Source organism: Garra rufa, chromosome 5, assembly GCF_049309525.1.
Source record: "Garra rufa chromosome 5, GarRuf1.0, whole genome shotgun sequence".
NCBI classification, from domain to species: domain Eukaryota; kingdom Metazoa; phylum Chordata; class Actinopteri; order Cypriniformes; family Cyprinidae; genus Garra; species Garra rufa.
Window position 1 is genome coordinate 25,358,616 of NC_133365.1, and position 13,807 is coordinate 25,372,422.

General features: G+C 44.0%; 1 protein-coding gene across 1 annotated transcript in view; it reads right to left on the reverse strand.

Annotated features, from left to right (window-relative positions):
- Positions 1 to 13,807, reverse strand: part of pcsk5a (proprotein convertase subtilisin/kexin type 5a) — a 42,615-nt gene that overhangs the window by 27,698 nt on the left and 1,110 nt on the right. Inside the window, exons 2-13 of the mRNA XM_073840022.1 lie at positions 12,832 to 12,936; positions 12,465 to 12,578; positions 12,129 to 12,263; positions 11,061 to 11,137; positions 10,856 to 10,944; positions 9,396 to 9,568; positions 2,559 to 2,771; positions 2,370 to 2,470; positions 1,985 to 2,088; positions 1,380 to 1,497; positions 1,007 to 1,195; positions 307 to 443 (exon numbers count right to left, since the gene is read on the reverse strand). Of these exons, the coding sequence (XP_073696123.1) occupies positions 307 to 443; positions 1,007 to 1,195; positions 1,380 to 1,497; positions 1,985 to 2,088; positions 2,370 to 2,470; positions 2,559 to 2,771; positions 9,396 to 9,568; positions 10,856 to 10,944; positions 11,061 to 11,137; positions 12,129 to 12,263; positions 12,465 to 12,578; positions 12,832 to 12,936 (1,555 nt within the window). The remainder of the gene's footprint in view (positions 1 to 306; positions 444 to 1,006; positions 1,196 to 1,379; positions 1,498 to 1,984; positions 2,089 to 2,369; positions 2,471 to 2,558; positions 2,772 to 9,395; positions 9,569 to 10,855; positions 10,945 to 11,060; positions 11,138 to 12,128; positions 12,264 to 12,464; positions 12,579 to 12,831; positions 12,937 to 13,807) is intronic.

The window sequence follows — 13,807 nt, forward strand, 5'->3', positions numbered from 1 at the left end:
ATGGTGTTACATAGATACTACTATACACTCTTAAAAATAAAGGTGCTTCACGATGCCATAGAAGAACCTTTTTGTCTAAATGGTTCCATAAAGAACCTTTAACATCTGAAGAACCTTTCTGTTTCACAAAAGGTTCTTTGTGGCAAATAAAGTTATTCAGATTATAAAAAGGTAAGCAAGAAATTGTTCTTTAAAGAACCTTTGACTGAATGGTTCTTTGTGGAACCAAAAATGGTTCTTCTATGGCATCGCTTGAAGAACCGTATGAAGCACCTTTATTTTTAAGAGTGTAGAGGCCATAGGCACCTTGTAGTCGACTGTTTCTATGTGGAGATGGCGTGTCTCTGATGTCCAGGATCCAGTCTCCTGTTGGTCTTTCACCCCAGCAGTGGGTCGTCATGAATTCCCATTTATGGAAGCCCTCATTGGAGTGGTCATTCGGTCTGAAAGGAAATAGCCCAAGAATAATTGAAACAAGATAACCCTAAGGAATTAGTGGGGAAAATGTGCTTTTGGTGAAGTTGCTGATATTTATATGGCCAAGTAAGATGAAATTCTGATATCCTGTGATGTAAATCAATGGGATCTTTACACCAGTATAATAGAATAAATACATTCATCCATCATATTTGATACTTACATTTTAACATGACTTTTCTAAAAAAAAAAAAAAATGATGCATGAATAATCAAGATACCAAGTCGCTTCAGTCTTGAATCTTGAAATATTACTAGCAATATAAAATTCCTATGTTTACTTTATAAATATCTGTAAAGATGTTATTGCAAAAATACATGCTTACCATTAGCTAAAATTGACTTTTAGTTTCTTATTTTAATTATACTAAAATGCCTTTTACTAAACAAATAATATTTAGGAGGCCTTAGAAATGTTATTGTCAAATATGATATAGTAGGCTTTGAAGGCTGAATCAAGTACTGGTTACCAATAAATACAGTTATTATTTCAATTCCAGTCCATCTGAACTGGCTCAGTATATTTGTACCTGTTTGTGAGAAGCTGAGATCTGGTTCCAGAGGGTGATGTCAGTGTAATTGACAGGTCTCCACGATGAGGATGTGTGATTGTTACACGTACAACCACATGCTCCAGATAGACCACCCGCTGCAGACGCTGGGAAGAGCAGCCTGAGGACTTAAACACTGACCTAAACACCCTCTCTGGACTGATGGTCCTGAGATACATAAATGAAGACAAAAAGTATAATACCATTACTATAATGTATCCTTGAAGACCATGTAAATATGGTATAAGAATATGGTAATTCAGTACCATAATGTATGTGACTAAACCATGGTAACAGCACGGTTCTTAAAGTAATCAGTAATAAAGCATAAAGGTTATGAGAAAACAGTTACCTGGCATTTTGGACTATGTTTTCCTCACACACATGTTGAGGAGGCACCTGCTTCCAGATCTCTGCTTCCTTCACCATGGCTTCAGCATCCATCAAACCAAACCCATAAAGGTGACTTACTGCAGACAATGATGACACAGTTTATTACATACTGGCAATGAGAGCATGTTTTATTTCCCATGCAAATGCGTACTCTAATGATTAATGGCTGCATAAAATATGTACAAATATGTACTGTATACTAAAATTATGCTATTTAGCTGCTACTAGAAGATGCAGTAACTACACCAACCAGTTACAAAATTATTTTTTTCCATTGAAGGAGATGTGTATGAAATACATACCTTTCCAAGCAACCACTGTGGCTAAAATGTATTATGATTATGATTATTACTAAAATTATCATTATCCTTACAAATGTCTCTACTAAATATCTAAGCATACATTTAATATTTTGAGATGTATATTCATATATTATGACATGATTACGATAATTAGCTTTTGTTATGCATTTAATATATTTTGTGCTGTCTTTCATGCTTTTTTAAAATAAATAAATATATGTTGAATAATATATCATAAGTGATGTTTACAGGCTCTTTTTACCATCATATCCAGCTCCATTGCTCTGCCAGTCTGAAGCACTCAGGTGACCGCGGCGTGAAGTTTTCACCACAATGTGCTGAACATCCCTCCAGGTCAGAGCTGGACTGAGCATGAAAAAACAAAGAAATTAGTTTATTCATCACATGCTCCACAAGGATGACAGAAATATTTTATCTTACAACATAATTGGCTCAGTAAAACCTGTATGTTAAACTGAGATCCCATGAGCAAACATAACAGAATTCAGCTCTGACTCAATCTGAACCAATGGAAAGAGTCAAAGTTCTGCAATGAGGTGATCCAAGATAAGTTTTTTACTCTGGCCAGTTGCCAGAACTTGCGCTTGCCGGAACTAACAGACAGAGCATTAACCATGAGTGCTTACTTTGCCTCCAATGTGAGGGCGATGATTCCTGAAGCCATAGGGGCCGATGCTGAAGTGCCGGAGTGCTTATCTGTGCAACGCTGCCTCAAATCTGTCGTCACCTGAAAACACAAATATGCATGAAGCCGGTTAGGATAAGCTAAAAAATTTCTGACAAAGAATCAAACAAATACACACTGAGTGACTCACAACGCCCAGGCTGTGGCTGTCTCTACTGCTGTAGGTGGTGGCCATAGTTGAGGAACACTCCTCCAGGTACCATGGCTTTCGGCCACTCTGAGTGGTGCTGCCTACTGAGATGGTGTAAATGCTGTTGGTGTAACCGTCACATGAGCAGTGGTCTTGACTCTGTCCACCATTTCCTGATGCCCACACAAAGATAGAACCACGGCCCTTTCTGCCCTAAGAAGCAAAGAGGAATGTATAGATGATTCCTGTTTATTTAGAAAACGTCTCAGGTTATGTATGTAACCCTAGTTCCCTGAAGGGAACGAGACTCTGCGTCGAAACGCTTTGGGAACGCCTTCAGCGTGACCACGCTCTGAGCACGTGTGTAATCAGTCCAATGGAATTGAGAGACGTCACGTACGTGATGACGTCACCGACCAGGAAGCTTAAAAGCACGTACGGCGAGAGCAGCGCTAGCTTTCTGAGAGCAGCAAGCGCCGCAGAATGCCTGAAGTATGGCCTCGAGACGCAGAGTCTCGTTCCCTTCAGGGAACTAGGGTTACATACGTAACCTGAGACGTTCCCTTCCAGGTAACTCGCGCTGTGTCGAAGCGCTTTGGGAACGAGAATGCCCACGCCGCCATACTGAAGGGGTCCCTGCCGGGTTAGGGTGAGGGGACGAAAGAGCCAGGAACGGCTGGAAAATCTAGGCCATAGAACCTAGTGAAGGTGAGGGGCGTGGACCATCCCGCAGCGTTACAAATGTCTTGAATGGAAAGGCCCGAAAGAAGGGCTTTGGAGGCAGACATACTTTGGGTCGAGTGAGCCTTGACCCCTAATGGTGAGGGGAGACCAGAGGACTCATAGGACAAGGAAATGGCATCCACAATCCACCGGCTTATGGAAGGCTTGGCAGCAGGGTGGCCTCTCCTCGGAGGGCCAAAACAGACCAGTAATTGGTCAGCCTTCCTCCACAGGGCAGTTCTGTGGACGTATGTGTACACAGTTAAGCTTCTGCTGACCGGGTTCCCTGAAGGGAGGAGGATGAAAGGCCTGGAGTACGATTGGGCATGGTGCGACAGTGGGGACCTTAGGAAGGTATCCCAACTTGGGATACAGAAAAGCTTTGGCCATGCCAGGCGCAAATTCAAGAAAGGAAGGGGCCACAGAGAGGGCCTGAAGGTCCCCAACCCTCTTAAGAGAAGTGATCGCCAGAAGCAGCGCAGTCTTTAAAGTGAGAAGCCGATCTGAGATCTCTTCTAGAGGCTCGAAAGGAGGCCTGGAGAGGGCGTCAAGCACCACGGCTAAGTCCCAAGGAGGGACGCGAGAGCGTACAGGAGGCCTCAACCTCAGCGCACCGCGGAGGAAACGTGTAACTAATGGGTGTCTGCCCACTGAAGTGCCACCAAGAGGGGCGTGGTAAGCAGAGATAGCCGCCACGTAAACCTTCAAGGTGGAGTGGGTTAACCCGGCGGAGAGACGGGCCTGTAAGAACTCCAGCACTGTACCAACTGGGCAGTTAACTGGGTCAAAATGGCGGTCTCCGCACCAAGAAGTAAAAAGCTTCCACTTCAAGGTGTACAGTTTCCTCGTCGAGGGAGCTCTGGAATGGAGGATGGTCTCAACAACCTCAGTTGAGAGACCAGAAGCTACGAACTGCGCCCCCTCAGGGGCCACACCCACAGCTTCCACAACTCCAGGCGGGGGTGGAGAAAGCGACCCCCTGCTTGTGAGAGATCCCTCCTGACTGGAATCTCCCACGGAGAGCTGTCTAGGAGGGAAATCAGGTCCGAGAACCATACTCGGCCCGGCCAGAACGGGGTGACTAGAAGCAGTCGGACCCCGTCCTGGCGCACTCTCACCAGAACTCCCGGGAGCAGAGCAATCCCCAGTGGAGCTGGATGGCACTGGGAGAACCAAAGGGGACATTGCGTGTTTTCTTGGGTCGCAAAGAGGTCCACCTGAGCTTCCCCGAAGACCCTCCAGATCTGCCTCACCACAGAGGGGTGAAGCATCCATGCCCCGGGCCTCGGCCCCTGCCTCGACAGGATGTCTGCCCCCACATTGAGGTGCCCAGGGATGTGGACTGCTCTCAGTGAGAGGAGTTTTCCCTGGGACCACACAAGTATCTGGCGCGCCAGCTTGTACAAGGGCCGCGAACGCAGACCGCCTTGGTGGTTGATGTAAGAGACCACTGCTGTGTTGTCGGTGCGCACCAACACATGGTGGCCTCTTAGGTCTGGGAGGAAGTGTTTCAGAGCCTGAAACACAGCCAACATCTCCAGGCAATTGATGTGCCACGTGAGACGATGACCCCTCCACAGACCGCGGGCCGAGCGGCCACTCATGACCGCTCCCCAACCGGTGAGGGATGCGTCCGTCGCAAGCGTGACGCGGCGACAAGGAGCTCCCAGCACCGGGCCCAGATTTAAAAACCAAGGATTCCTCCACATGTCCAAGGCACGAAAGCATCGTCGCTTGACCTTGATCATGCGAAACGGGTTTCCCCTCGGGGAGAACCCCTTGGTTTTGAGCCACCACTGTAGGGGTCTCATGTACAGCAGGCCAAAAGGAATCACGTTGGACGCAGCTGCCATCAGACCCAGCAGTTTCTGGAATTGCTTCACAGTGAGTAACCGGCCTTCTCTCACTCTCGCGACTTCTTTGAGAATCGACTCTACACGAGCGGGAGACAGGTGTGCCCGCATCGTGGAGGAATCCCAAATTACACGGAGATAAGTGGTTCTCTGAGATGGAGAAAGCACACTTTTCTTGGCGTTTAGTCTTAACCCCAGCTCTTTCATGTGTGCCAGAACAACATCTCGATGATGAACCGCCATCTGCTCGGACTGGGCCAAAATCAGCCAGTCGTCGATGTAATTGAGTATGCGGATGCCCTGGAGTCGCAACGGAGCCAGAGCTGCATCCACACACTTCGTGAAAGTGCGGGGTGAGAGTGCAAGGCCGAAAGGAAGAACCCGATATTGGTATGCTTCGCCCCTGAAAGCAAACCTCAGGAACTTCCTGTGTTGAGGAAGGATGGAGACATGAAAGTATGCATCTTTCAGGTCTATTGTCACAAACCAGTCCTCGGACTGAATTTGTGAGACAACCTGCTTGACAGTCAGCATCCTGAATTTGAGACGCATGACTGAGCGGTTTAGAACGCGCAGGTCCAGAATGGGCCTGAGGCCCCCATCCTTCTTTGGAACTATGAAGTACAGGCTGTAGAACCCGGACTCTTGCTCGTGACGAGGGACCACCTCGATGGCCTCCTTCCCCAGAAGAGTGTTTACCTCTTGTACCATAACCAGAGCCTGCTGAGGGCCCACGATAGTGGGAAACACTCCGCTGAAGCAGGGAGGAGGAGCACCAAACTGAATGCGGTATCCTCTTTCTACAGTATGCAGGACCCATTGAGAGACATTCGGCAGAAGTTTCCACGCTGCCAGAAAATCTACTAAGGGAATCAGCCTCTCGAGGCTGACCTCTGGTGTTTGAGATACAGCTGACATGGGGTCCTGAAGCGGCGGACCGGCAGGAAAACGCCCAGTCAGCTGTAGAAGAGACCTCTTTAGAGGTCGCAAGCTTCCCGGTACCGCAACGATAACGGGCGGTAGCCGAGAAATGCGCTCGCTGGAGTCTGCTGCGCCCTGAAGCACCGTAGGTGGCAGGGTTGGCAGAACAAACCCCTGGGGACACCGAGGAGAGACGGGCACCGTATAATGAGGTGTTAACCGCTCTTTCCCGGAGGGGACTGTCCCCAACGGCCCTCCATAGTAGTCAGGGCCGTTTGGCCGAGCCCTTCTTAGCCTGCAAGACGACCCTTGCTCTGGGTTTTGAGCATCCTGGTACGAGGAGCTGGTATGCGGCTGGGTCTGCTGAGATCCAGCAGCCCCTTGAGTTGGAGTACGGCGGGGAAGGAACCGCTGGAACGCCGCCGCTTGACGACATGCCTCCTGGTGCCTGTCGACGTCAGAATCGACTGCGTCGCCGAACAGGCCCGAAGACACAAGCGGGGCGTCCATGAGGAAGACCTTGTCCTTCTCTTTAATGCTGGACAAGGTCAACCACAGGTGCCTCTCCGCAGCCACCATTGCTGCCATTGACCTGCCGATAGCGCGGGCGGTCTCTTTGGTGGCGTGGAGAGACAGATCAGCAGTCCTCCGGAGGCTCCCTCCTCGAAGAGAGCCTTCCGGGAGCGGAGCACGCGCAGAGGCATGCGTTCACAGTGCACGCAACCAGACAGATCAGATCAGCGGTCCTCCGGAGCACAGCAATATCATCAGGCCGAGCCCCCTCTCCTTCATCCAACTCTTTTAGCAGGTCGGCTTGGTACGCCTGTAACACCGCCATGGTGTGCAGACACGCACCAGCCTGACCTGCCGCCGCATACCCTTTACCCACCAGAGCTGAGGTGGTTTTAAGAGCTCTGGAGGGCTCTGGAGCCTTCAACGACGACGCCGCTTCGGGGGACAGATAACTCGCAAGCGTCTGCTCGACCCGGTGCATCGCCGTATACGCATGCTCTGACAGCCCCACCACATTAGAATAATGTGCAGCGGAGGGGCTGTAGAGCCGCGAGGAATACGGTTTCCCCTAAGACCTCGACACCTCGGTGTGGAGGTCCGGGAAAAACGGAAGGCTCCTGCGCAGAGGTGGTGGCTGAGACCGCAGAAAGCGTTCATCCAGCTTGCTCCGCTGCTGTTCGGCCTGTTTCTCGGCCGGCCACTCTAGATTTAATGTGGCTACGGCACGAGTTACCACCTCTAAAAGCTCCTTGTACTGGGGAGAGTGAGGGGGTGATTCCTCACTGATGCCCTCTATATCAACCTCCTCGGAGGAAGATAAGAGGAGCGCCACGCCCTCTCCCCGGGGGGAAGAAACCGCAGAGCGGGCTTCCGATCCCAGAGAGTGGGCGATGGATCTAACAGGTAAGGCTGAAGATAGGGACTCGAAAAGGAGCACGCGCAGAGGCATGCGTTCACAGTGCACGCAACCAGCCCCCTCGAGAGCTGATGCGGCATGTGCCACTCCCAAACAAACAACCCACAGACCATGTGTATCCTCACCCGTAATGAAAAAGCGGGCAAGGAGGAACACACGGCCTGTGATGTTGCTGCTTATTATCACCCTTTTTGCAAGACATGATCACACAGACAGACAATCACTCTCTAAATAAAATTTGCAAACTGGCACGAGAAAAGGAGAGTGACAACAACATAGAGCGCTTGCTGAATGGCAGAAAGCTAGCGCTGCTCTCGCCGTACGTGCTTTTAAAGGTCCCATATTGTACACATTTATTTTATTTATTTTAGTTTATTTTAGTTGTTGATGTCCTTAAGAATATATTTGCGGTATAAGTGCCAAAATCCATCTCAATATATTTTTACAGCTCCTTTTTTAGGAGCTCTGTCAAAAACAGGTCGATTTTGGCCCATCTAATTAATATTCATGAGCCTCTCTTCTGATTGGCCTGTTGTTTTCTGAGTGACGCACAGCCAGGCCAATCACAGGTAACTACGGTCATGTATCGTTGTAGCCGAACCCAAAGCCATAGAGAGAGCCTAGCCTGCTGATACTCAACAGGATATTTCAGAATGATCATTAATGTTTTTTCTTTTTCAAACACCGAATGCAGTAAGCTACATAACTATTGCTTTAGTAAAGCCCCTTTCACAATGCGCGCTGATTCTGGAAAATTACGGGAACGAGCGCTGTGTGAACAAAAGCCAGAACCATAAAGGCAATGTTGTAGTGATGATGCACGTTATCATGTGACTCTTCACAACGAAAACATACGTGCAAAGTGGAACGAAGCGGCGATCGGGCAGAGCCAGCTCCTCACTATCAGCACTGAAGCACAGTTTGTTCAGGTTAGTTTCAGTTTAGTGAAACGTACGCGTCGCATTACATCTCACATCCAAACGTCACATGTCTTTATGGGTTGTGTGTAAAGCACGCACAGATTCCGGAAAACAACTGTGAATGAACCAAATCAAACAACTCCGGAACAAATCATAGCACATTATCCGTGTATTTACCGGAATCGCTGTGTGAAAGAGGCTGAAGTTGACGTGCCACTGGTCTCTTATATTCACGTTGTTCTGAAGCCTGTGCAATGATGTAGTTTCGACATCTATCGACTGAACAGGGTTTTCTCGACTTGTTTTCGTGTTGTTGTTGCTTAGCAATGTTATGGACACGATATTGTCTGGGTTTGACAAAAGGAGGGTGGGACGTGATTGGTGTTCGGGGTGGTGACTGAAGGCGGTGACTGAGTAGATTGGACGTCACATCTTTGCGGAAGTCACAGTGGCTCGTGAAAATGAACAGCTACTTTAAGCAGGCTGTGTGCAGTTTACTGTGGATTGACTGTTTTGAAACTCATATGGTAGTTACATAGCCCCGAGACCTCAGTTATTATGAAAAAAGCCAGGAAATTTCGATTTTGACAATATGGGACCTTTAAGCTTCCTGGTCGGTGACGTCATCACGTACGTGACGTCTCTCAATTCCATTGGACGTGGTCACGCTGAAGGCGTTCCCAAAGCGTTTCGACGCAGCGCGAGTTACCTGAAAGGGAACTGTAGTTTTACCTGGAGAATTTTATGAGCAAAGGAAAAAAAAATAGAAAAAGAAAACAGATTCATCCACATACACACAACTCATGCAATTACCAAAACAATGTTTCTATAAATAACCGAAATAACTAAAACTCCAGTGGCAAAATGTTACATAGTTTAGCTTTAATTGCAATAACAAAGTAATAATATTTTGTGACTTTCCACAGTGTAGAGAGTCTAGCATCTTAACTGAAACTGCCCTATAATGTACATAGACACAAAACACACTAACTTTGCGTATGCCACTCTCCAGAGCAAGCCTGGCAAGAGGGCCGGGGCCATCTACTGTCCTGCCATCATCATCTGGACCCCAACTGGAGCTGTAGATGTCAATATACTGCTGTTTCAGACTCAGGGATTGGGCTTCCACCATGTCAGTCATATCGCCGTCCAGCATACGCACACCTGCATGTGCAAGGAGGAGAAATTGGGAAACACAGCTTCATATCAATATTATTACTTACTACTTGGACTAACTGTTTATTGTTTGATAAAGCATAATAGCAGGCAGTATACACTGTGTGCATGATTATTAGGCACATTGATATTTAGACTGAAAGTTAAAAAAAATATTAAATCACAATGAGAAGAATGCAATACTAATGCAATGCTAGAATTTGCAAAGTTAGGGCATGACCATTGGACAGCAAAATGCTCATTGGATCTGCATGGTCATAAAAAAACGGTGGAGAAGAAAATATGCATGTTAACTGCAAAAGAATAAAGAATTTAGGTGAAAAATTTGGTGTGGAACCATCAGGAACCATTTAGACTCTAGCACCACCATTTTCCAGAACTGCAATCTACCGGGAGTCTCCAGAAGTGCAATGTGTCAGGTTCTCAGAGACTTTGTTTGGGTAAAAAATCCTAAAAAATTACCCTCACTTACATGCTAAAGTGTTGTGAAATACATGAAGACTGTTTTTATAGGCTTTAGACAGATTAGTTAAGAGTGACTCTTGAAGGACCAGCATCGCATTCCAAGAATTTTTTCTTCAGTAATCTGGCAATAATCTGGTAGGTTTTGGGACTTTGTTTTTAGTCAGTCTCCTATCCTGAAAAGTCTGTCTTGCAGAGATGGACTCCAACTCCTAAAATCAACTCCTAAAGCTTACTGCCAGATTATAGAAGAGAATTTAAAAAAAAAAGAGTGGTATAAGCAAAGTCTTTGAGAACCTGACACATTGCACTTTTGGATACAGCATTATATACTTTTGGATAGGTTGCAGTTCTTGAAAGTGGTGGCACTGTAGAATTAATGGTTCCTGATGGTTTCACACAGAATTCTTTACCTTAATTCTTAATTCTTTTGCAGTTTTCTTCTCCACCTGTTTTTTTTTTTTCTTCTGGAAATTCAGATCAAACAAGCATTTCACTGTCTCATGCCTTAACTTCGCAAATTCTAGAACTGCATTAGTATTGCATCCTTCTCATGGGCATTTAATAATTTTTGACTAAAGTTAAATTTCTTTTTTGACTCATTTTATCAGTAAAAGAAAATGTGCCTAATGATCATGTACACGTATAAATGATTAAATACAAAATTAATAGTAGATTTTTAAGACTGATGTGGTTTGGATTTGGTAAAATGTGGTTGGATGCCTAATAATTATGCATACAATGTATGGTGTACCAAATATAGCCATAGACACATATGTATACAAACATTAACAAACACTTCTGATAACTCACCACCAATTTTTGCATTGTAGGCAATTCCAACAATGCAGAGGGAATTGTTTGCAGAGGCAGCCACCACACCAGCACATCTTGTCCCATGTCTTTATAGTAAACCACAAAGAAATGGAAAACCTCATATTAGTCTGGAGCACTGAATTTTAAAATGTATTTAAAATCAAAATATGTGGAGACTTAATCACAGTGGAAATGGACTGACTTATTTTCATTGGTTGCATCATAACGTGGTGTTGGATCGGGATCATTGTCGTTTACATCATAGCTGGCTCGTGCGTCCTCATAAAGATAGAAAGCCACGTTAAAGGAACAGAAATAAAATTTTGTCATAATTTACTCACTATCCACTTGCTCCAGATCTGTTTCTTTCTTCTGCTGAACACAAAAGAAGATATTTTGAAAAATGTTGACGGTAGCTATTAACCTCCATAATATGCATTTTGGAAGTCAATGGCTTCCATGAAATGATTGGTTACCAACATTGTTCAAAATATTTTCTTTTGTGTTTAAAAGCTAAAGAAATTCATACAGAGTGTGGAACAACTTGCATATTGAGTTAGCATATTGACATCATATGAATAGTCCTTCATATTTTGCATGTCTCATTCACAATAAAAATCTTCCAAATTAGTGACAGGCCTTGTTGATTTTTCAGATAGTATTTGAGATTATTGACATTGACAAGGAACAATACTTGGCTGATTACTAGAAATTAAACCACTAGGTTTATAAATGGACACTGTTTTTGTTTTTGAGTACATAACATAATTTAATACTTCTAATAAATAATAAATAATCGAATATTTGTCAATGGCTTTAAGAAAAAAAAAATGCTGGCTGACCACTAAATAATAATTTACATTTACCATTAACACCAGTAAAATGGTGTACACAACTTTATTATTATTCCATAATAATTTTTTCTTTATGCAGATTTCTAATTGTTTGTTTCATGGACTTTGTTATTTGTGACCCTGGACCACAAAGCAAGTCATGAGTGTCAATTTTTTTCAAGAGGATTAGATTTATACATTATCTTAAAGCTGAATAAACAAGATTTCCATTGGTATTATTTGTTAGGATAGGACAATGTTTGGCCGAGATATAACTATTTGAAAATTTGGAATCTGAGGGTGCAAAAAAAAAAAAAAAAAAAATACTGAGAAAATCGCATTTAAAGTTGTCCCAATGAAGTTCTTAGCAATGCATATTAATAATCAAAAATATTATCATTTATTCTTGGATAATCTCAAGATGTCAAAGCACTTACATAGTTCTGTTTTAGATCTGGATGCTGTCTTTCTATACCATCATCCAGAATGGAAACCACAATCCCTTTCCCAGTATAGCCCCTGCGCCAGGCGGCCTGAATGTTCATGTCTGTCAAGCAGTTGTGATCACAGTGCTATGGAAGAGAAGGCAAACATATCACGTTTTAGTATGTTTTTATCAATTTGTCCAGATCATCACTAATTTTAACTGATCAACTAATTTAGTTTAATATTAATTAAAAAAAAAAAAAAAAGATTTATTTGATTGAACGTATTGCTTAAGTTTAGCACTATTCAATTTAATCATTTCTGAATGTAATGTGTTGCATACTAACAATATACCACATGCTGTCCCATTTAGGGTCATTGAAGCTGGCGGCGTGGGTTTGGTCCACTGTGTCGGTTCTTTTAACTCTCTTCTGAACCATCTGTTGCTGGATCCACTCCACCTTTAGCATTAGAACATATTTATGATGTGCTGAATATCATGCTTCACAAACCACAGTGAGCTGAATGAAATATTCATTAAGAGTAATTATCATTGTCTAATTTTTTTGCAAGTTTAAGGAAGCATCCGTGTGGTTTGGTGTACCTCTGTCTTAATCTGTTTTGTAAGTGTGTGTGGTGTTTATAGGGTGGTGTAGTTTAACCTATTAACTATTCAGTGGTGTCTCAGTGACTGAAGGTATATGATCCTTGTACCTTGGTCTCTGTGGCGATGAGACTGTGGTTTCCTCTGCTTTTAATTGTGGACCGTTTAATGATTCCACTGTGCTGGAACTGGTAATGGTCCACTAGCCCACCTATCTGCAGCGGCACAAGGGGAAGAAGATTGTGTTTTATATGTACAGCCGCTGCTCAAGTGTGACTGGCAGAGATATAAATTATGTATTTATCCCTGACGTATGCCTTTGAAACAACAAAAGGGTTATCTTACACCGCTGATAGACTTACCATCAGAGGCAACCTGAGCTACCACTGCACGATTCAGCTGAGCTTAAACTTTGGCTGCTGAGTACTCTTTGACACCCTGTGCCTTGACATTATGATGTTGGCCGAAGCCATACCAGATTTAACCGGAACTAAACAGCCCCGCTGTGGACGGCAGTTACACATTTCATTTGACTGAGTAGAGGAAGTCAGCATCTTACATGTTACCAAAGACAACATGTGTGCAATTAGACAAAACGAAATAAACGGACTAATCACACAGAGAAGGGTAACCCAAATAGTGATCATGGGTCAAATACATTCCATGATGCATTGCACAACAAACCACTGGCATTCAAACTGGCCTAAAAGTAACATATTTAAAGCTCTACTGACAGCATCTTTAGAAATGTATTCTTATATATATCTTCTATAAGACTTCTTATAAGTCTTGTATGCTTATCAAGGCATTTATTTGATCAAAAATACCATATATATTTACAATATATTTATTCCTGTTGATGACCAAGTCTTAATTGTCACATGATCCCTCAGAAATCAACCTAATATACTGATTTGCTGCTTGAGAAACATTTCTTATTCTCAATGTTGATTTTTTTTTTTCGGGATTCTTGATAAAAAGGAAGTTCAAAATAAAATTATTTGTAACAAAAACATTTTCATTGCTAATAAAATTGCTAAATAAAAGTATTAATTAAAAAATAAATGCAAACTTTTAAAAGGGAGT